This window comes from Pararge aegeria, chromosome Z (genome assembly GCF_905163445.1).
Source record: "Pararge aegeria chromosome Z, ilParAegt1.1, whole genome shotgun sequence".
NCBI lineage: Eukaryota > Metazoa > Arthropoda > Insecta > Lepidoptera > Nymphalidae > Pararge > Pararge aegeria.
This window is the reverse complement of record NC_053208.1, coordinates 11,595,064-11,609,918: the sequence shown is the minus strand read 5'-3', so window position 1 is coordinate 11,609,918 and position 14,855 is coordinate 11,595,064. Positions and strand designations below refer to the sequence as shown.

Sequence of the window (14,855 nt, the reverse complement as noted above, 5' to 3'; positions counted from 1 at the left end):
TATTCTTCCCGTAACAAGTTAATCTCTTTTCGCTGATTTCGTATATGTATAAAATAAATAATCTATAAGGCCCGAAACCCGAGCTGTTGCACTTCCGTAAGACAGGATAGTGCAAAGGAATATATTAAGACTCGTGTACAACAAAATTCAAATTTTAAAATGCATTTTTTTTTCAAGTAGGCCTACTTTATAATTAGTATTACCTAAGTTTGCAGTGACTCTACCACCGGTTCGGAAAGCAAAGTCGGCATTGTCTCTCAGAGTAGATTCCTACTATTTAAAGTCATTTTTTCTCAACTAATAAAATACAATATTTTTAATCATAACTATGTCACATGGGTTCTTTTCTCAAAACATAATTTACATTAAAAAGTAATGAAAAAGGGTTGCTGGTAATAAAAAAAAGAGGATACATATTGTATAAACCAACGATGCAAAAACGGGGAGTGCCCACCTATTGGTGGTAACAACATGAATTATACACTAAGTGTATGCACATACTTTATTTAGACAATCTAAAGGGTCTTATACAATCACTCTGTACATCTTACCAATATTGCGTTTCTAGAAATAGCGAAAACTCAGAATAGTTCTATACTTACAATTTCTGATGGATATATAAAGAAATCTTTCTCCATTAGGGATGATAGAGAAACTTCAGGGTTGGTTTAACTTTATACTTGTACATGACACTGATTCTGTCACTATAAATTTCAGCGTTTTCAGCCGTTTTGATAAAAATATATCAAAAATTGTTCAAAGTTGTAAACATATGATTTTTTTTTTTGGGATCTTTTATATCAGAGTAGGCAATTCGACTTGCCAACACATGTAATGTGTCAAATGAAACCGTCCATGCTTTAAATAACCAAAACGCTTAAGACAAAATACACAAGACGCTCAAATAAAAATACATAAACGCTGCGGCGTTAATCTATTCGCTTAAAACTACTGCCGAACACGAAACAAAGGTCCATGAGACAGCCCACGTCTTGGCAAAATGTACAGAAATATAAATAAAGAATAATACCCTTTAAACCACTATCAATGATATAAAATATAATATGTATTTTTATGTATAATATCTATCATTATTTATTGTATTTGTATTTATATGTCAATAAAATATTAATAATAAGTATCAATTCATAAATAATTGTATTGCGGCGACTATAAAATTGAACTACATCTTATATAGCAATCAAGGTTTTCAAAGGTATATACAAACTATTTATTTTAGGAAACGAATGTCAAATACTACTATGTCCCAACGCTCACTTGGACAGTTTGCTGATCACTCGTATTAACGCGCCATTCTCGTCCTTCAATCGCTGGTTCTCCGCCTGAAGCGTCTGCTGATGCTGAAAATATATTTATAAATACATGAGCACACCATTTTTTCACATTTTTAGGAAGTTTGGGTTACGCTATGTTCGCAGCTGATGAAAAGAAAGAGTTATTTAGTAATATTCAGTCAACGTGCGTGTCTAAAAACGGCAACGAATTAAGACTGTGTAAAAATTTATGTCATTATTTGCGTGCTAGAAAAAAAGGACAGTTAGGCTGCCCGTCCACCGGAGCGGAGCGAGGCAGCAGAACGGAGAAACGGAGAAATATTAACCAATAGGATTGCACAAAATCTCCGCTGCTCTTAAGTGAACCAGACACAGTACGCAACTGCGCTCCGCATTAGTCCGTTTCTCGGCTCCGCTGCCTCACTCCGCTCCGGTGGACTGGCAGCCTTAGAACTCGTTCACAGAGGCACGACGCACTATGCGACCAGAGCAAGGTCGTGTCGCGAGATCAAATAAGAAATATAAGAGCGTTTATATATTGATTCATACGCGTTTTATTTGACACATTTAACTACTCGCTGCATCATAAGCGGTACTATACATTACCGTATGTATGTCTTTAAGTGAACGAGCGCCTTGGTCTCCGCTCTCTGTTTAACCCGCCGCCTCTCCATAAACAGAGAAAACCCGCGAACCCTTAGTTTTGAGTCCTTTCTTCTCGCATATAATATACGCACAATGACGTGAAACTTCGCTTAAACTGTTGGCGCCAATATGACGACAACAGCCGACGGCGACCGACACGGGCCGAACGGAACGCGGCGTCACTAGTTCAGTGACAAGTGACAACAGATTAGACATTAATTACAAGAAAGGAATACTATGCGAATGTAAGCGACGTAACGTCTTGATTCATTTCGCGTCTTATTTTGATGTTGATTTACATCTTTGAACAATTATAAAATAATCTTTTTCGAACTTCAAAGATTTTAACTAAACAAAATGATTTAATCAGAATAAGCACAAACGAAGATTTCAGTCATACTTATTAAAATATATACATTTTTTTTTTATGTTGAGATAATTATTATTTTAACCTGCACTTAAAAGATGATATGCAGAGTAAGGTCTACATAATTATATTACCTACTGTAATTAGGGTCAATTTGTAAACATAAACTTGCAATAGTTTATTATAATAGTAAAATCATAAATTAACTGTTATATATTAAACTATTGCAATCATAATTGCACATTTATATTAAATATTAAATATTCAAAGCTTATATTGCCTCGGTACAAAAACCCTGTGTTGTTTTGGACAAGGTGAGTTCATTTAACTAAGATTTTGTTTTTACTTCTTAGCAATAACATTTAAACAAACAAAAAACTTCTCCAATATCCTATAATATAATATTTCTTATAATATTCAAACAATAACAAAATAAACCATACTATTGCTTGTAATATTATGTACATAATGCGTTTAATAATAATAATTCAATTGTGAACGTTTTAACAAACACAAATTAGGCCTCCTTTAGTTTAGAAGAGGCCTGGAAAGAAAGAGCTCAAATCCAGGTATGCGGGCTATAGAGATTTCCGCAATGATAGGTTCTGAGAATTACTCAAATGATGTGAATACATAGATACCTATTTCTTTCATAATTAAAAAAAAGCCCTTGACTAGATTTACAGATTCTCCTTATGTACAATGCTATTTTAGTAGAAGTTTGATTATTATTATTAAACTTTATAATATTAAATGTTTAATATTATTGTTAACACACCTTTAGCAAAGAATGAGTTTCATTTAATTCAAGTATGATACTTTTTTGTGCTTGGGGTGCAGTTGTTTAAAATGACATTAAAAATAAGGAAAAACAAATCCTAAAAAACATTAAGATTATTTTATCCTTATTGTAAAGCTAAAAGCTTTTCTATAATAAAAAAAACCATAGCCTTATCTCTACAACATATAATCGTAACAAACTTTATCCAATTACTGACGTAAAAATATTCGTTACTATTACGAAAAGGTGTCAAAATATACGTCATACAATTTCTGATGGATATATAAAGAAATCTTTCTCCATTAGGGATGATAGAGAAACTTCAGGGTTGGTTTAACTTTATACTTGTACATGACACTGATTCTGTCACTATAAATTTCAGCGTTTTCAGCCGTTTTGATAAAAATATATCAAAAATTGTTCAAAGTTGTAAACATATGTTTTTTTTTTTTTTTGGGATATTTTATATCAGAGTAGGCAATTCGACTTGCCAACACATGTAATGTGTCAAATTATTCATAAACAGTTAAGATCACAATAGCATAGAGAATAAAGGCTCTGGTATATAGGAATATTGGCGCTAATCGAATGTCAAAATTTACAAAAAAAACCTACAATTAATATCTTATAAGTTTTATTTTTACAGTACTTTAAAAATGCGGCATTGTGATTTCATAAAAACATAATTTGTAAATATCTGTGTTGCAAACTCCTCAGTTTTGGAAATGATTCTATGTGAAGTGTTAAGTGTTCTTTCTAAATGGGACAGACATGCAACACCCTGGACAACACTTTACGAGCACAAATTTTCAGATAAGTTATTATAGGCCATTTACCTAATCATTTTTAAATTTGAACCGCGTTTATATAATTTCCTATATACTTGATCAATGTATAAAACGTACTAACCGGTTAGTTAAATACAATTATTTATATGCTTCACCTATATAATTGTATGTAGTTTTTTTTATACAATTGAACAGATAACTCGAACATTAAAGAATTAACTGGAAATAGATGAGGCTCAGAGAATCTCTACGTATCCAAATCGGTAGTAAGGAGATCCTAGCTGGAAACACTGACTTCTGAACTCGCTACAAAAGACCTAGGTCTAGCAGTTGACGTCTATCTTCTGATGATGACGATGATGATGCTAAAACTCGAAGCTTAATGAATGAAGCGAGGACATAGATCACAAGACTACTTGAATTTTTTTAAGTTTGATTTCCACAGAAGCAAATGAATATAACGATACCACCAATTCATTACAAGCTTATTAACAATGAATACAAATAAATGCTCATTTTAACCGGTTAATAAACGTTATGACATGGTTGGTACGACATTTTTTTTACCGTATAGTAATTTCGAATTCTGTTTGCTAATCAAATTCGAATAAACATTGTTCCGAGATTGGCACAACTAGCAACCGAAGGAAGTTTTCATGGATTGAAGCACCAAAACGTCAAAGTAAACTGAACCATTTGTTTTACAAGTTAGCCCTTGATTGCAATCTCACCAGATGGGTCTCACCTTAGTCGTGATGCAGCCTAAGATAGTAGCCAGCTAACCTTTTATGGCAGTTACATTAAACCCACACTCCTAATCAAAAGGGAACGCTAAACCGCTTGGTGGAACGTCTTTGACGGTAGGGTTGTAACTAGCCACGGCCAGAGCCTCCCGCCAGATCAGGACAGAGAAATTTAGAAATTATAAATTTCCAAATTGCCCCTGATTGGGATCGAACCAGAGATTTCCCATTATACAACCACAGCGCTCAACACTTCAGGGAAGTTGTTGAAATCCGTGTAAGGAATCTACGACTTAAGAATAAGGAAATTCAACCAACAGAACCGGAATTTCATAGGAGCTTTAAATCAAGATTAGATTAATTTTGCTCTACTACGTTAGTGTTACAGTACTCTAAAATCATTGGAGCTTGCGTGGTGTGAACTGTTCTAATAAGAACTGATAAACGTCAACGCTTTTAGCATGTAAACATTGTATTTATAAATAAATAAAATAATGATGCAGGTATAAGAATGGCATAACAACATTATCTGGTAGAACACTAAAGTGGTCCGACTACGCGTCACAAATCGTCGAGGGTAGTCGTACCTTGTTAGACACGTATCAAACATGCTCGCCATAGCACAGCACACGGTTAGTGTTGCGGTGTCGCGGTCGTGGCGCGCGGGACACAGATTGGCGCAGTTGAAAACCCCCAACACAAGTTTAGCAATAATGACGTTAAGAAATCACTGAAATAACTATCGTTCGTGATAATCGCACACTGAGTATTAAAAAAACCGACAAAACTCACAAACTCTTAAGCAAGTGCACATGAAATTATATTTATAACTATCCGAATAAAGATGATAAATAAATACTTTAATCGATTTCATCTCATTCGATAGAACTGAATAGATGATTGTAAATTCCAACAATAAGGAATTCATTTATCTAATTTCTCTAACAATATACTACTTTAGCGAGATAACTTTTAGTGGTAACGTTTTAATCACACAAGGCAATTTGTGTGCGGCTAAATATCTACTGTGTAGTGAATAAACGAAAGCACACTTAATGTGATAAAACTTTAGTATGAGAAGTTCCCGACTACGCCGCAACGTGCCTCCACGGAGCGTATGCTCAACTCAACACATTTACCTATTTGGCGGCAGAGTTGGTCAATTTGCTGACGACCCGCGTTAGAGCACGGTTCTCAGCCCTCAGCCTTTCGTTCTCGGCTTTTAGTTTTTGCAATTGCTATAAAACGAACAGCTATATTACAACTCGTTATGTAATTTTTGGCGGCAATGTTCGCGCCATCTTGTCGTCCACCATTAGCTCTATAGGTCGGACGCACATTAGAATGATTTCATCTTTAAGTTGAAACAAAAGCTATGCCGCGTAGGTAGGGTTTTGGCTGGCCGATGCGACTATTTCAAACTACTAAACCTTCGATCGATAACATACTAAGCGATAAGCTAAAAGTCAGTCGTAAAAACTAATAAGATATCACCCGCGATATGGGAACCCATTTTCGTAAGTTAGCTAATGTTAAAATTTTAAAAAGGAGAGTGCCTAATTTCTGCAAATCAATAATTTCGGAATATCTTATTTTAAGAATATTCATATTTCAAGTTATATTTAATATTTGTATTAAAAAAAACTACTAAGCGTCAGACACATTTTCTGTTAGATCTTGTATGTGAGTTGCCTCATACAAGATCTAAGAGAAAAGTGTACATTAGAGACCGAAGTATTAACCTGAATAAAGCTAAAATCTAACTGAGAATCTCGGATGATGTAATCCGAGGCAAAATTATGTTATCCGACCAAAGTTCCTGTACATCATAGTGTGTAACATTAGCCAATCGGATTATATCTAATCATAAATAATTCTATCATTTATTAATACATGCTTCTAATATTAAATTAAATCTTCTGCAACATTTATGGACATTTCAATTATTTATGGACCAAATTCTTATCGCACCTACCAAAACCCCACGCTACATGGCTGGCTGCGCAAATTCAGAAGTGTCTACACTGGCCCATTAACTTGAGGAAAATTCTACGTCTTTCTCGGTTTACTAATGTGCGACCACCTTATCAGCCTAAAAGCTTTCAAATTCTCTCTCTTGAATCTTTATATGTATTTTTAATCTCCTGGAGTGTGGAATTGTATAGTGTAAGTGTGGTATGGTGTTAAAACGTGTACTAACCCTTACCTTCAATTCTTCCTCCATTTCAGATAACTTCCTCTCCATTGCTCTCTTTTCTCGCTTCTCTATCTCGGACAGCGAATTCTGATTCTGAAAATCACAAGAAAAACATCGTTTTATTTACTTCCAACAATTTCCAATTATTGTATAAACAAGGTTACTATAGTTTTCAGTGAACATTTCGTCTAAATTGCATTATCAATTGCCATGCATGATGAATGCATTTGTTTATTTAGTAAAACCGAAGGTTTCTCTTGAAATAGATAAGATTCAATTCGCCGTTGCGAAAGCACGTCATTCGACTTTTTATTACCCATATAACATACATATAAAACCTTAAGCGAAATTTATAGCGCATCATGTACGTGCAATGGCGTCATTGCAAATTTGACGAGCAGTTACACGATTAAAGATAAGCCAAATTTGAGCCAATTTGTCAAGTGGAATCTGTAAATGTAATTAGTGGGAAGCAGTGGGCGGAGATTAGTCAAACGATTGGAAATAGGGGCGCGTATATATGAATTTACAAGTGTCACGGTCGTGAGCCACGCGCCAAACATGTAGACTAACTATTATCGTACGCGTCTCTTGGATTAGTGTGTCAGGACAACTAGCTCTTTTGTTTCTGTGACAGATTATTCTCTACTAGCATGGGACGTGAACAATAAATATAGAATCGATTATATTTTTGAATGATTGTTTAATTTAAATTTGTATTTTTATTTTGAGTTCAATTTTATTTTATAGGCTGTAGGTGCAGCCGAGTATGTAATGGTGATAAACTTCAATATTAGCCAATAGAGGCAATCTCTGCACTGCGTCATATAAAGGCGAGTTATTGTACGGAAAAGTTAATTTAAATTTTAAATTTTTTTAAGGTTAAAGTATATTTTCCTAGTTTCCAACCGCAGTTTAACCCAAGTTAATTTTTGAAACCGTTTAAGGTCCTGATACGCACTGAAGTATATTCGCGCACAATATGCATTCTGTGGCTCATTTTTTATTTTCTTTTCACTTAACAAATTTTAGTAACGCCCGAGTGACTTTTACTTAAAAACATCGACAAATACTTTCACATTCAATGTGAAATAGTATTGTAAATTATGGTGTAAGTGTAGGTGTCACTAATGTGTGACACTAATGTAATAAGTAATATTAATGACGCGAAAATACAAAGAAATTGCTTTTACTTCGTCATAGAAACCAACAGTCTTAAATACTACACATAATAACAAAATTAATAACAAAATCGCAGCGCAATTCTTAGTATGTCGCTAATAGCTGAACGAGTGTATTAATAGCGTTGCGGGTTTTATTAATTGTTTATCATCACGTCTGTGATACTATATTTTTGAAAATAACTAAGTGACTATTACATTATACAGAACTGACAACATTTCATAGCAATCTGTCGCTATAATCTTAGTTAAAATTTTGTTAACATTTTAGTCTCTGTTTTAATCTTGGGAACACACCAGCGAGGATCTATTAAACATATTTGCTATATGGAAATGTTCATTAATAATTCTCATGAACAGGCGAAAAATTTATTAACTCTATGGTGGCGGAGAAGTGACGGAAAACAAAAGCATACAATAATTAATTATGTGATTTCGAAACAAAAGCTCCGTTTTATGATAAACACCATTTCACATAATGTTTTCTAAACATCTTTCAGTTTTTTTAACACGCCTAATATAAATATACTAGCACTGCATTTGGCTTCACTCGCATGTATCTACTAATCACTTGTGATTTACTGCTTCCCTACTAATGCGATTCTCCATTTCAATTGACAGGGTTTTACAGTTTACTGCTACCTGTTAAGTAAACTGTAACAGATATATTAGTTTTTGGAACACAATCAGTTTTATTATCTGCTTCTTATCAGTAGAATCAGCATTTAATTGTTTTTTAAAAGAGTACGTAAGTTAGGCACACTTGTCATAAAGATTATTTGTAGTATTTATTATTTAATTTATATACAAAATGTCATAAAAGTCGATTCTTACATTTTACAATGAAGAGGTAACGACATAACGGCGCTTGGATAAAATCAATAACTGTACGTTTTTTTCGAAATTAGAGGAAGAAAAGCCTCATTCTCCCGCCCATATCTTGGCATATATATGGAAGAAATAACATAGATGTTTTGTTCTGTTGCAGCGTGAAACTTACTTTCGCATTTTCAATATAATAGCAGGCCGGGTAAGTAAACATTGACTGCCGCATAGCTCGCTAGCACCTATAAGAAACTAGTAAATTCTAGATTTTGATAACAGCGTCATCTAGTGGCTCTGAAGGTGAGCTGAGACCTTGTAGTAAATAAAAATCGGAGAAACAGCTTAGGAAGAGAAGAATTACGAATTTTATGTATAAGGTAATTGTTTGATTCATACCACTTGCGAAAGCCTGGTGATAGTAGCGCGAGCGTCTCGCAACTGTTGCTCGGACGTCGTCAGCAAAGCGCGTAAACGGCGCACCTCGCTCTGTGACGCCTCGTAAAGAGCTTTGTAATCCCGGTCCTCGCCGTCTTCAGTGCGTTCGCTACCAGACTGTAAAATAAGTACGCTTTTAAATAAACGAAGACACATCCTAAGAAGAACTACCAGATTAGAACAGAAATGCAAATAGACTCTCTTGATGCCTTTTATTCAGTTCCAATGAAATGAGGAAAAGTTTTATTATAAAAATACGCTTCTTAAATTTTTAAACTTTCACACCCTTTTTTTTCGTCTTCATGTACTTTAATTGTAGACATCTAGCTTAGATACCTAGCTTAGTGGCTTTTAAATTTTTTTCATAATATCAAATTTCTCAGTAATCCAATTCCGTTTACAGAACTACGCTGGGTCGTTGAGATATATTTTATAGGCATTTCACTGTAAATTGACGTAAATCTACTATACTATATTATACTTGCATTTAAATAACGGTTTTCCACATTTTAATGATGGGTTATCGGCTTTATTCCCTTTATGACTTCCGGGGCATTTGGTTAGGTGACTTTTTTTTTAAATAGATGTGACCTTTTTTTTAGATAGATGGACGTGAAAGTTCTTAGTTACCGTTATAGTTACGGCGGCATTCCCGTAAAGATTTGGCATTAATGATAGTCTTAACAGCTAAATAAGATGTCTACATTGTTTACAAATTACAAACTTAAAGTAGTCAGTATGCGTTCATTTTCCTATACAAACAATTATAAACTATTTCACACCTTTAAATGCTAACGAGCACTGCTTTTTTAAATAGCTACAGTAAAATGAGTAAATATTAAAGTGCACACACTTCCCGACTTAAAAAGAGTATTGTAGCGCGATTATAAATCGTGTCATAAAAAAAAATCGTGGTGCGTTCAGTCTTTAATGACTGTCTGACTTAAATAAAAACTTAACTTAAAATAATTATACATAAAAAAAAAAAAGATAAAATCATATAACTTTGTCTGGTTTAACCGGGGTAAGCACCCTGCCGACAAAGATGTGCCGCTAAGAAGATATTCAGCGATCCGGCACGATACCGCGTAGAAACCGAAAAATTACGCTGCCATCTGGAATGGTAATTTACCCCCAGGTGAGATTGCAGTTAAGGTCTATCATGTAGATAAATAAAAAAAAGCATTAAATGTAATGTTCTCATCCAGAATGCACGTGTTACCGTTTATATGGGACTTTTACGGGCAGAAAGAGAGATACACATTTAAACCGAAGTTTAAATAAAGGAATATGATAAATTCTGGGCTCATTCAATTCATAAAACTCCTTGATTGTAAACAAATATCACGTTCGATATATGTTGATACCTATTCTCTTAATAATAATTTGTTGTCGTTTAATGTACCTACCTACCTACTAATTACAATACATTTCATAATCGAAATACTATTTAAGATAATAATATTAAAATTTGAAATATATAGTATATAGTTTAAAAACTTAACGTACACAATACCCATCTGAAGCGAGTGAATTGAGACTCAGTGATCGTGATGTGAATGACGCCACTGAGTCGAGATCAGTGAGCGAACGCGACCGCTCCTTGTTGAGTTCATTATTTCGTTTCGTCGTACGCGATTTTCTTTCCGGCCTCACAGGGGGCGCCTCAACTTCTTTTTCCGGCGATGCCTCTGGCGGTGCTTTGACCGGTAGTAGTGGCACAGGTTTTGGTTTAAAGTTTTTCTGACTGGCAACCAACTTCTTATCTATTTTTTTTAACACTGGCGTCATCAAATTTAGAGATCCTATGGAAGCTCCACTTAAATATACACCACCGTAACCCGAACTAGTACCACCGTAAATACCCATGTTAGAAGGCCTACCTAAGCCGATAGTGTATGGATTATAGTTTCGGTATGTCCCCGGACTATACACGTTCGAATAACTATTGGAATAAGGACTGCTGTATTGTCCGCCAATCATAGAACCCAACATGCTCGGTGAAGAGCCATAATGTGAGGTAAGACTGCGTGGCCGCGAAGTATATCTATCTTGTTTCCGACTCATCTTTGATCACATCACTATCGCCCGGTCATATATGAAAAGCACACGAGCGTTCGTTCTGCGGTTTCAAAACACACTGACTGTTTTCCGCGACTTATAAATCTCAACACAGAGTGAAAATATTGTTAACTCCCACACTCAACACCGGTTCATACATTCAACGTAGATTTGTGTGAGCGAGACACCCGTGACGTAGTGAAATAATTATGCGAGAGGGCGATATTCAAGACAACACGTGAGGAAATCATCACCTGTAAATATAACAAAACTGTCGTAAGCTGGGAAGCGCGAACCAACGTCCTGAAAGCAACTCAAGGACAGCGTCACAAATAAACATTACATGTTTTTCTATTATTACCACAACTGCCAGTCAATCACTAATAATTCCCTTCAATACGAGCTTCAGGAATCGAAGGTCGTACTACTTTGGCGTGTATGCGTGCGTCCCGCCCCGCTAATGCAGGTAACCCATACTATAAATAAGCTCGCGCGTCTCGAACAGACGAACATCATACATTATACCAAACACAAATAAATTTTCATAAACAGTCATCCGTCACGGATAAAAGGAACACTCAGAAACAAAACCAACAGCACTTCTGACGGTTTAATTTAATAACGACAGTAATAAACGTTGATATCTTAATTATTTATAACAATAAAACCTCTTTTAAGTGTATGTAATAGGCACCAGTATAAGTATCCTACATTATACCTTGTGGTCATAGTGCTGACATACCAAACAATCGATCTATCAGAGGTTATATCTTAGTTTTAACTTTGGGGAGGCCGATTTTTCCCCCCTTCCTCGAATTCGCGGACGGATTATTTCCCTAATACAAAACTCGGACAAATTACCGAAACAAATTTGTCCGAGTTTTTAATCCTACGCCTATGTGTGTTTAAGTAAATTTAAGTATGATAAAAGAATATTTTAATCAAAGCTGTGAATGTCCTATCTTATAATATTATACTGGCGTCGTGTTTGTCTATTATAAAGTCTTGTTAAAGTTCCGTACCAAAGTGGTAAAAAAGCATTGTGGCGCTTTGTCCGTCCAAACGTCACTGCCGGAACTGGTAATGTAAGTGAAATAGGTGTATATCATTACATTGTCACTTAGCGGCCCATCAATATTCGAATAAATAAAAAACTAAAGTTATTCAGTTTATTTAACATTCACCTTCCATGTCCTTGAACTTAAATTAATTAACATTAGTTGTGAAGAAATTTAAGGTTTCGCGAACTTCGATTCAAGCTAGCCACAAAAAAAACTTTTTTTGCCTTTTTTTGTCTTTTTAAATATCTGAACTGGTATGTTACTCCTTCCGAAACGTGGGACTGCTAACTAGAGAGAAGATTTAATTGTCGTCAGATAAGACTCTTCCGGACCTACTATGTCCTTCGCCCAATTATCTCCTACATCTTTGGTGTTCTATACGTTGACTGTAGAATTTATTTATTTTTGTATCTCAATAAAATGGCCTATTATCTTAGAGCTAAATATAAAATCTATTTTCAAGTTTACGCGGCTCTGGTTCAGAATTCTGTTGACCCAAATACTAACCTTAGTAGCTGACTGGAATTTTCAACGACGCATTCGAAACCCACAGAAATAGTTGAGAAACTGTGTTACAAAAGACTTTATTTCGGTAGACACTTTAGAATATCGATTAAGCGGTCACTGTGACATAGACTTTAATGCATTAACTATAAATTAAAACAGGAATTTGTTCCATTTTACATGTTTATAGTTCACAAATTATGTATTTCGTAATTATTGAAATACTGTAACAACAGAATAGAAACATTGAAACACAGTTAAGATAACCCAAGACTTAACTTATCATTCTATATACTCATACCGTAAAAATATCTATGGCAATTGGCAATACACAAGTGAATGCCATTAAACGCATTACTAATTCATTAACGGTTTTTAAGTGTAATAAACAATAAAATTACGTATTATTACAACTGTCATTATTATGAAATTTGTATAAATCGCCTACTGCGCGATTATTGAGATCAAAAATAACATTCGGAACGAATAAAATATAAGTCTTATTTTTCACTATCGGCTATTTCCTTCCAAAAGAATGTCAGTGACCCAACTTTACTGTACCATTTTTACGTATCCTATTTCCGTGCCTGAACCACATTAGTATGTAGTCGGCTAGACGTTATTCGTAAATCCATACACCTTAGTCGTGACGAATGGTCCTAAATTCGTGCTGGAGACTTGACCCGTATTCTGAATTGGGCTGATAATAGGGTGATATGATGATGGTAATAATGACTTTAAAAATAAATACTTGTACTTATATGTTTAAAATTGTAATTTTATTATATGTTTTGATCATGACCACCACGCTGACCAAGTGCAGATGGGTAGACTATACACGCCTTTAAGGTAATTATAAAGAAATCTCACACGATTCTTCGCCGTTTAAGTAAGTGATGTTTAAATTCTTAACTCGAAAAGTTCGTTCACTATTATTGTTTTATTTCTTTAGTATTTAATTAGATAATTGTTAACAACGAAATGAACGGATATATTCAAACACGTTTTATAATATATTCGTGTTATTGCTAAACAGATGATACGAGATTGTGGTTTCAAACGCAGCGGTCAAGGAATAATGTAAGCGATACTAAAACTGCGTGAACGATATAAATAAATTTTGACGTCGGCTTCAGTCGCTACTTGATAGGCAATTAGTCATCAGAAAAAATATTTTAAATTTGAATCTAATATTTACGCGCAAGCAAAGCCGAGCCGAGCTACCTTAAGCGTCGTGGGCAGAGGCGAATCCATCGTTCTTTTTTTTCCGACATCTAAGTTACATATATGGTACGGGCTGTCTCTCTTTCTTAGAAGAGAGGTTTAGACCTAAGAAACTTCTCACTACATTAATACGAGTTAAGCACCTATACCTGTTATAGTCCGGCCTGGAACTGAGAGTGGATTGACTGAAAACATAATATATCTCACAACTATTGACCTGCGACCCAGAGAACCCAGACCCACACAACCATACAAACAAACACTAGGACTATAAGACCAGTAACACTACTGGGGTTATTAGTACTTATAGATCCACTTAGACTATTTAAGTCTCATAGCCGGACATCGGATCATGGACCAAACCCGCTACACCAATGCAATTTGGGTTGAAGTGAGGGAATTAAAGCATGGACCGACCGCTCTGCTAAAATGCTGGTTTTCCGGTCCGAACCGAAGGCTTCACGTGGTCACTGAGGCACGGCGAACCACGGCAGGCGGAAAATCCAATACCTAGGTAACATTTTTTGGTCAAACGAAGGAATCGAACCTCGAGATACACAGTCGAAACATGCAATCACTTACTAGACAACCGAGAAACATAAAGATAGCATTAGTATATCAACATTAATGTCAGACCGCGCCTTCAACGGGTCTGCGGTAACGGCCCCAAAATACACCCGCTCTTTTGTTTGCTTACGTCAATGCGGCATATACTGTCTAGTTTCAAATCTTGCGCCTACACAACATT

The 14,855-nt window shown here is 35.1% G+C and overlaps 1 protein-coding gene across 5 annotated transcripts in view; it reads right to left on the bottom strand.

Annotated features, from left to right (window-relative positions):
* Positions 1-1,130: 1,130 nt before the first annotated feature.
* The window catches only part of LOC120636171 (protein phosphatase 1 regulatory subunit 12A-like), a 61,898-nt gene continuing 48,173 nt past the window's right edge, over positions 1,131-14,855 (bottom strand). For 3 of the 5 annotated variants that reach the window (XM_039907509.1, XM_039907512.1, XM_039907513.1), the window contains 4 exons: positions 9,219-9,374; positions 6,826-6,909; positions 5,759-5,857; positions 1,242-1,361 (listed from right to left, as the gene is read on the bottom strand). In XM_039907509.1, the coding sequence (XP_039763443.1) occupies positions 5,759-5,857; positions 6,826-6,909; positions 9,219-9,374 (339 nt within the window). In that variant the 3' untranslated portion in view covers positions 1,242-1,361. Of the gene's footprint in view, positions 1,362-5,758; positions 5,858-6,819; positions 6,910-9,218; positions 9,375-14,855 lie in introns of all 5 variants that reach the window. The other 2 variants (XM_039907510.1, XM_039907511.1) reach the window with 2 other exon arrangements.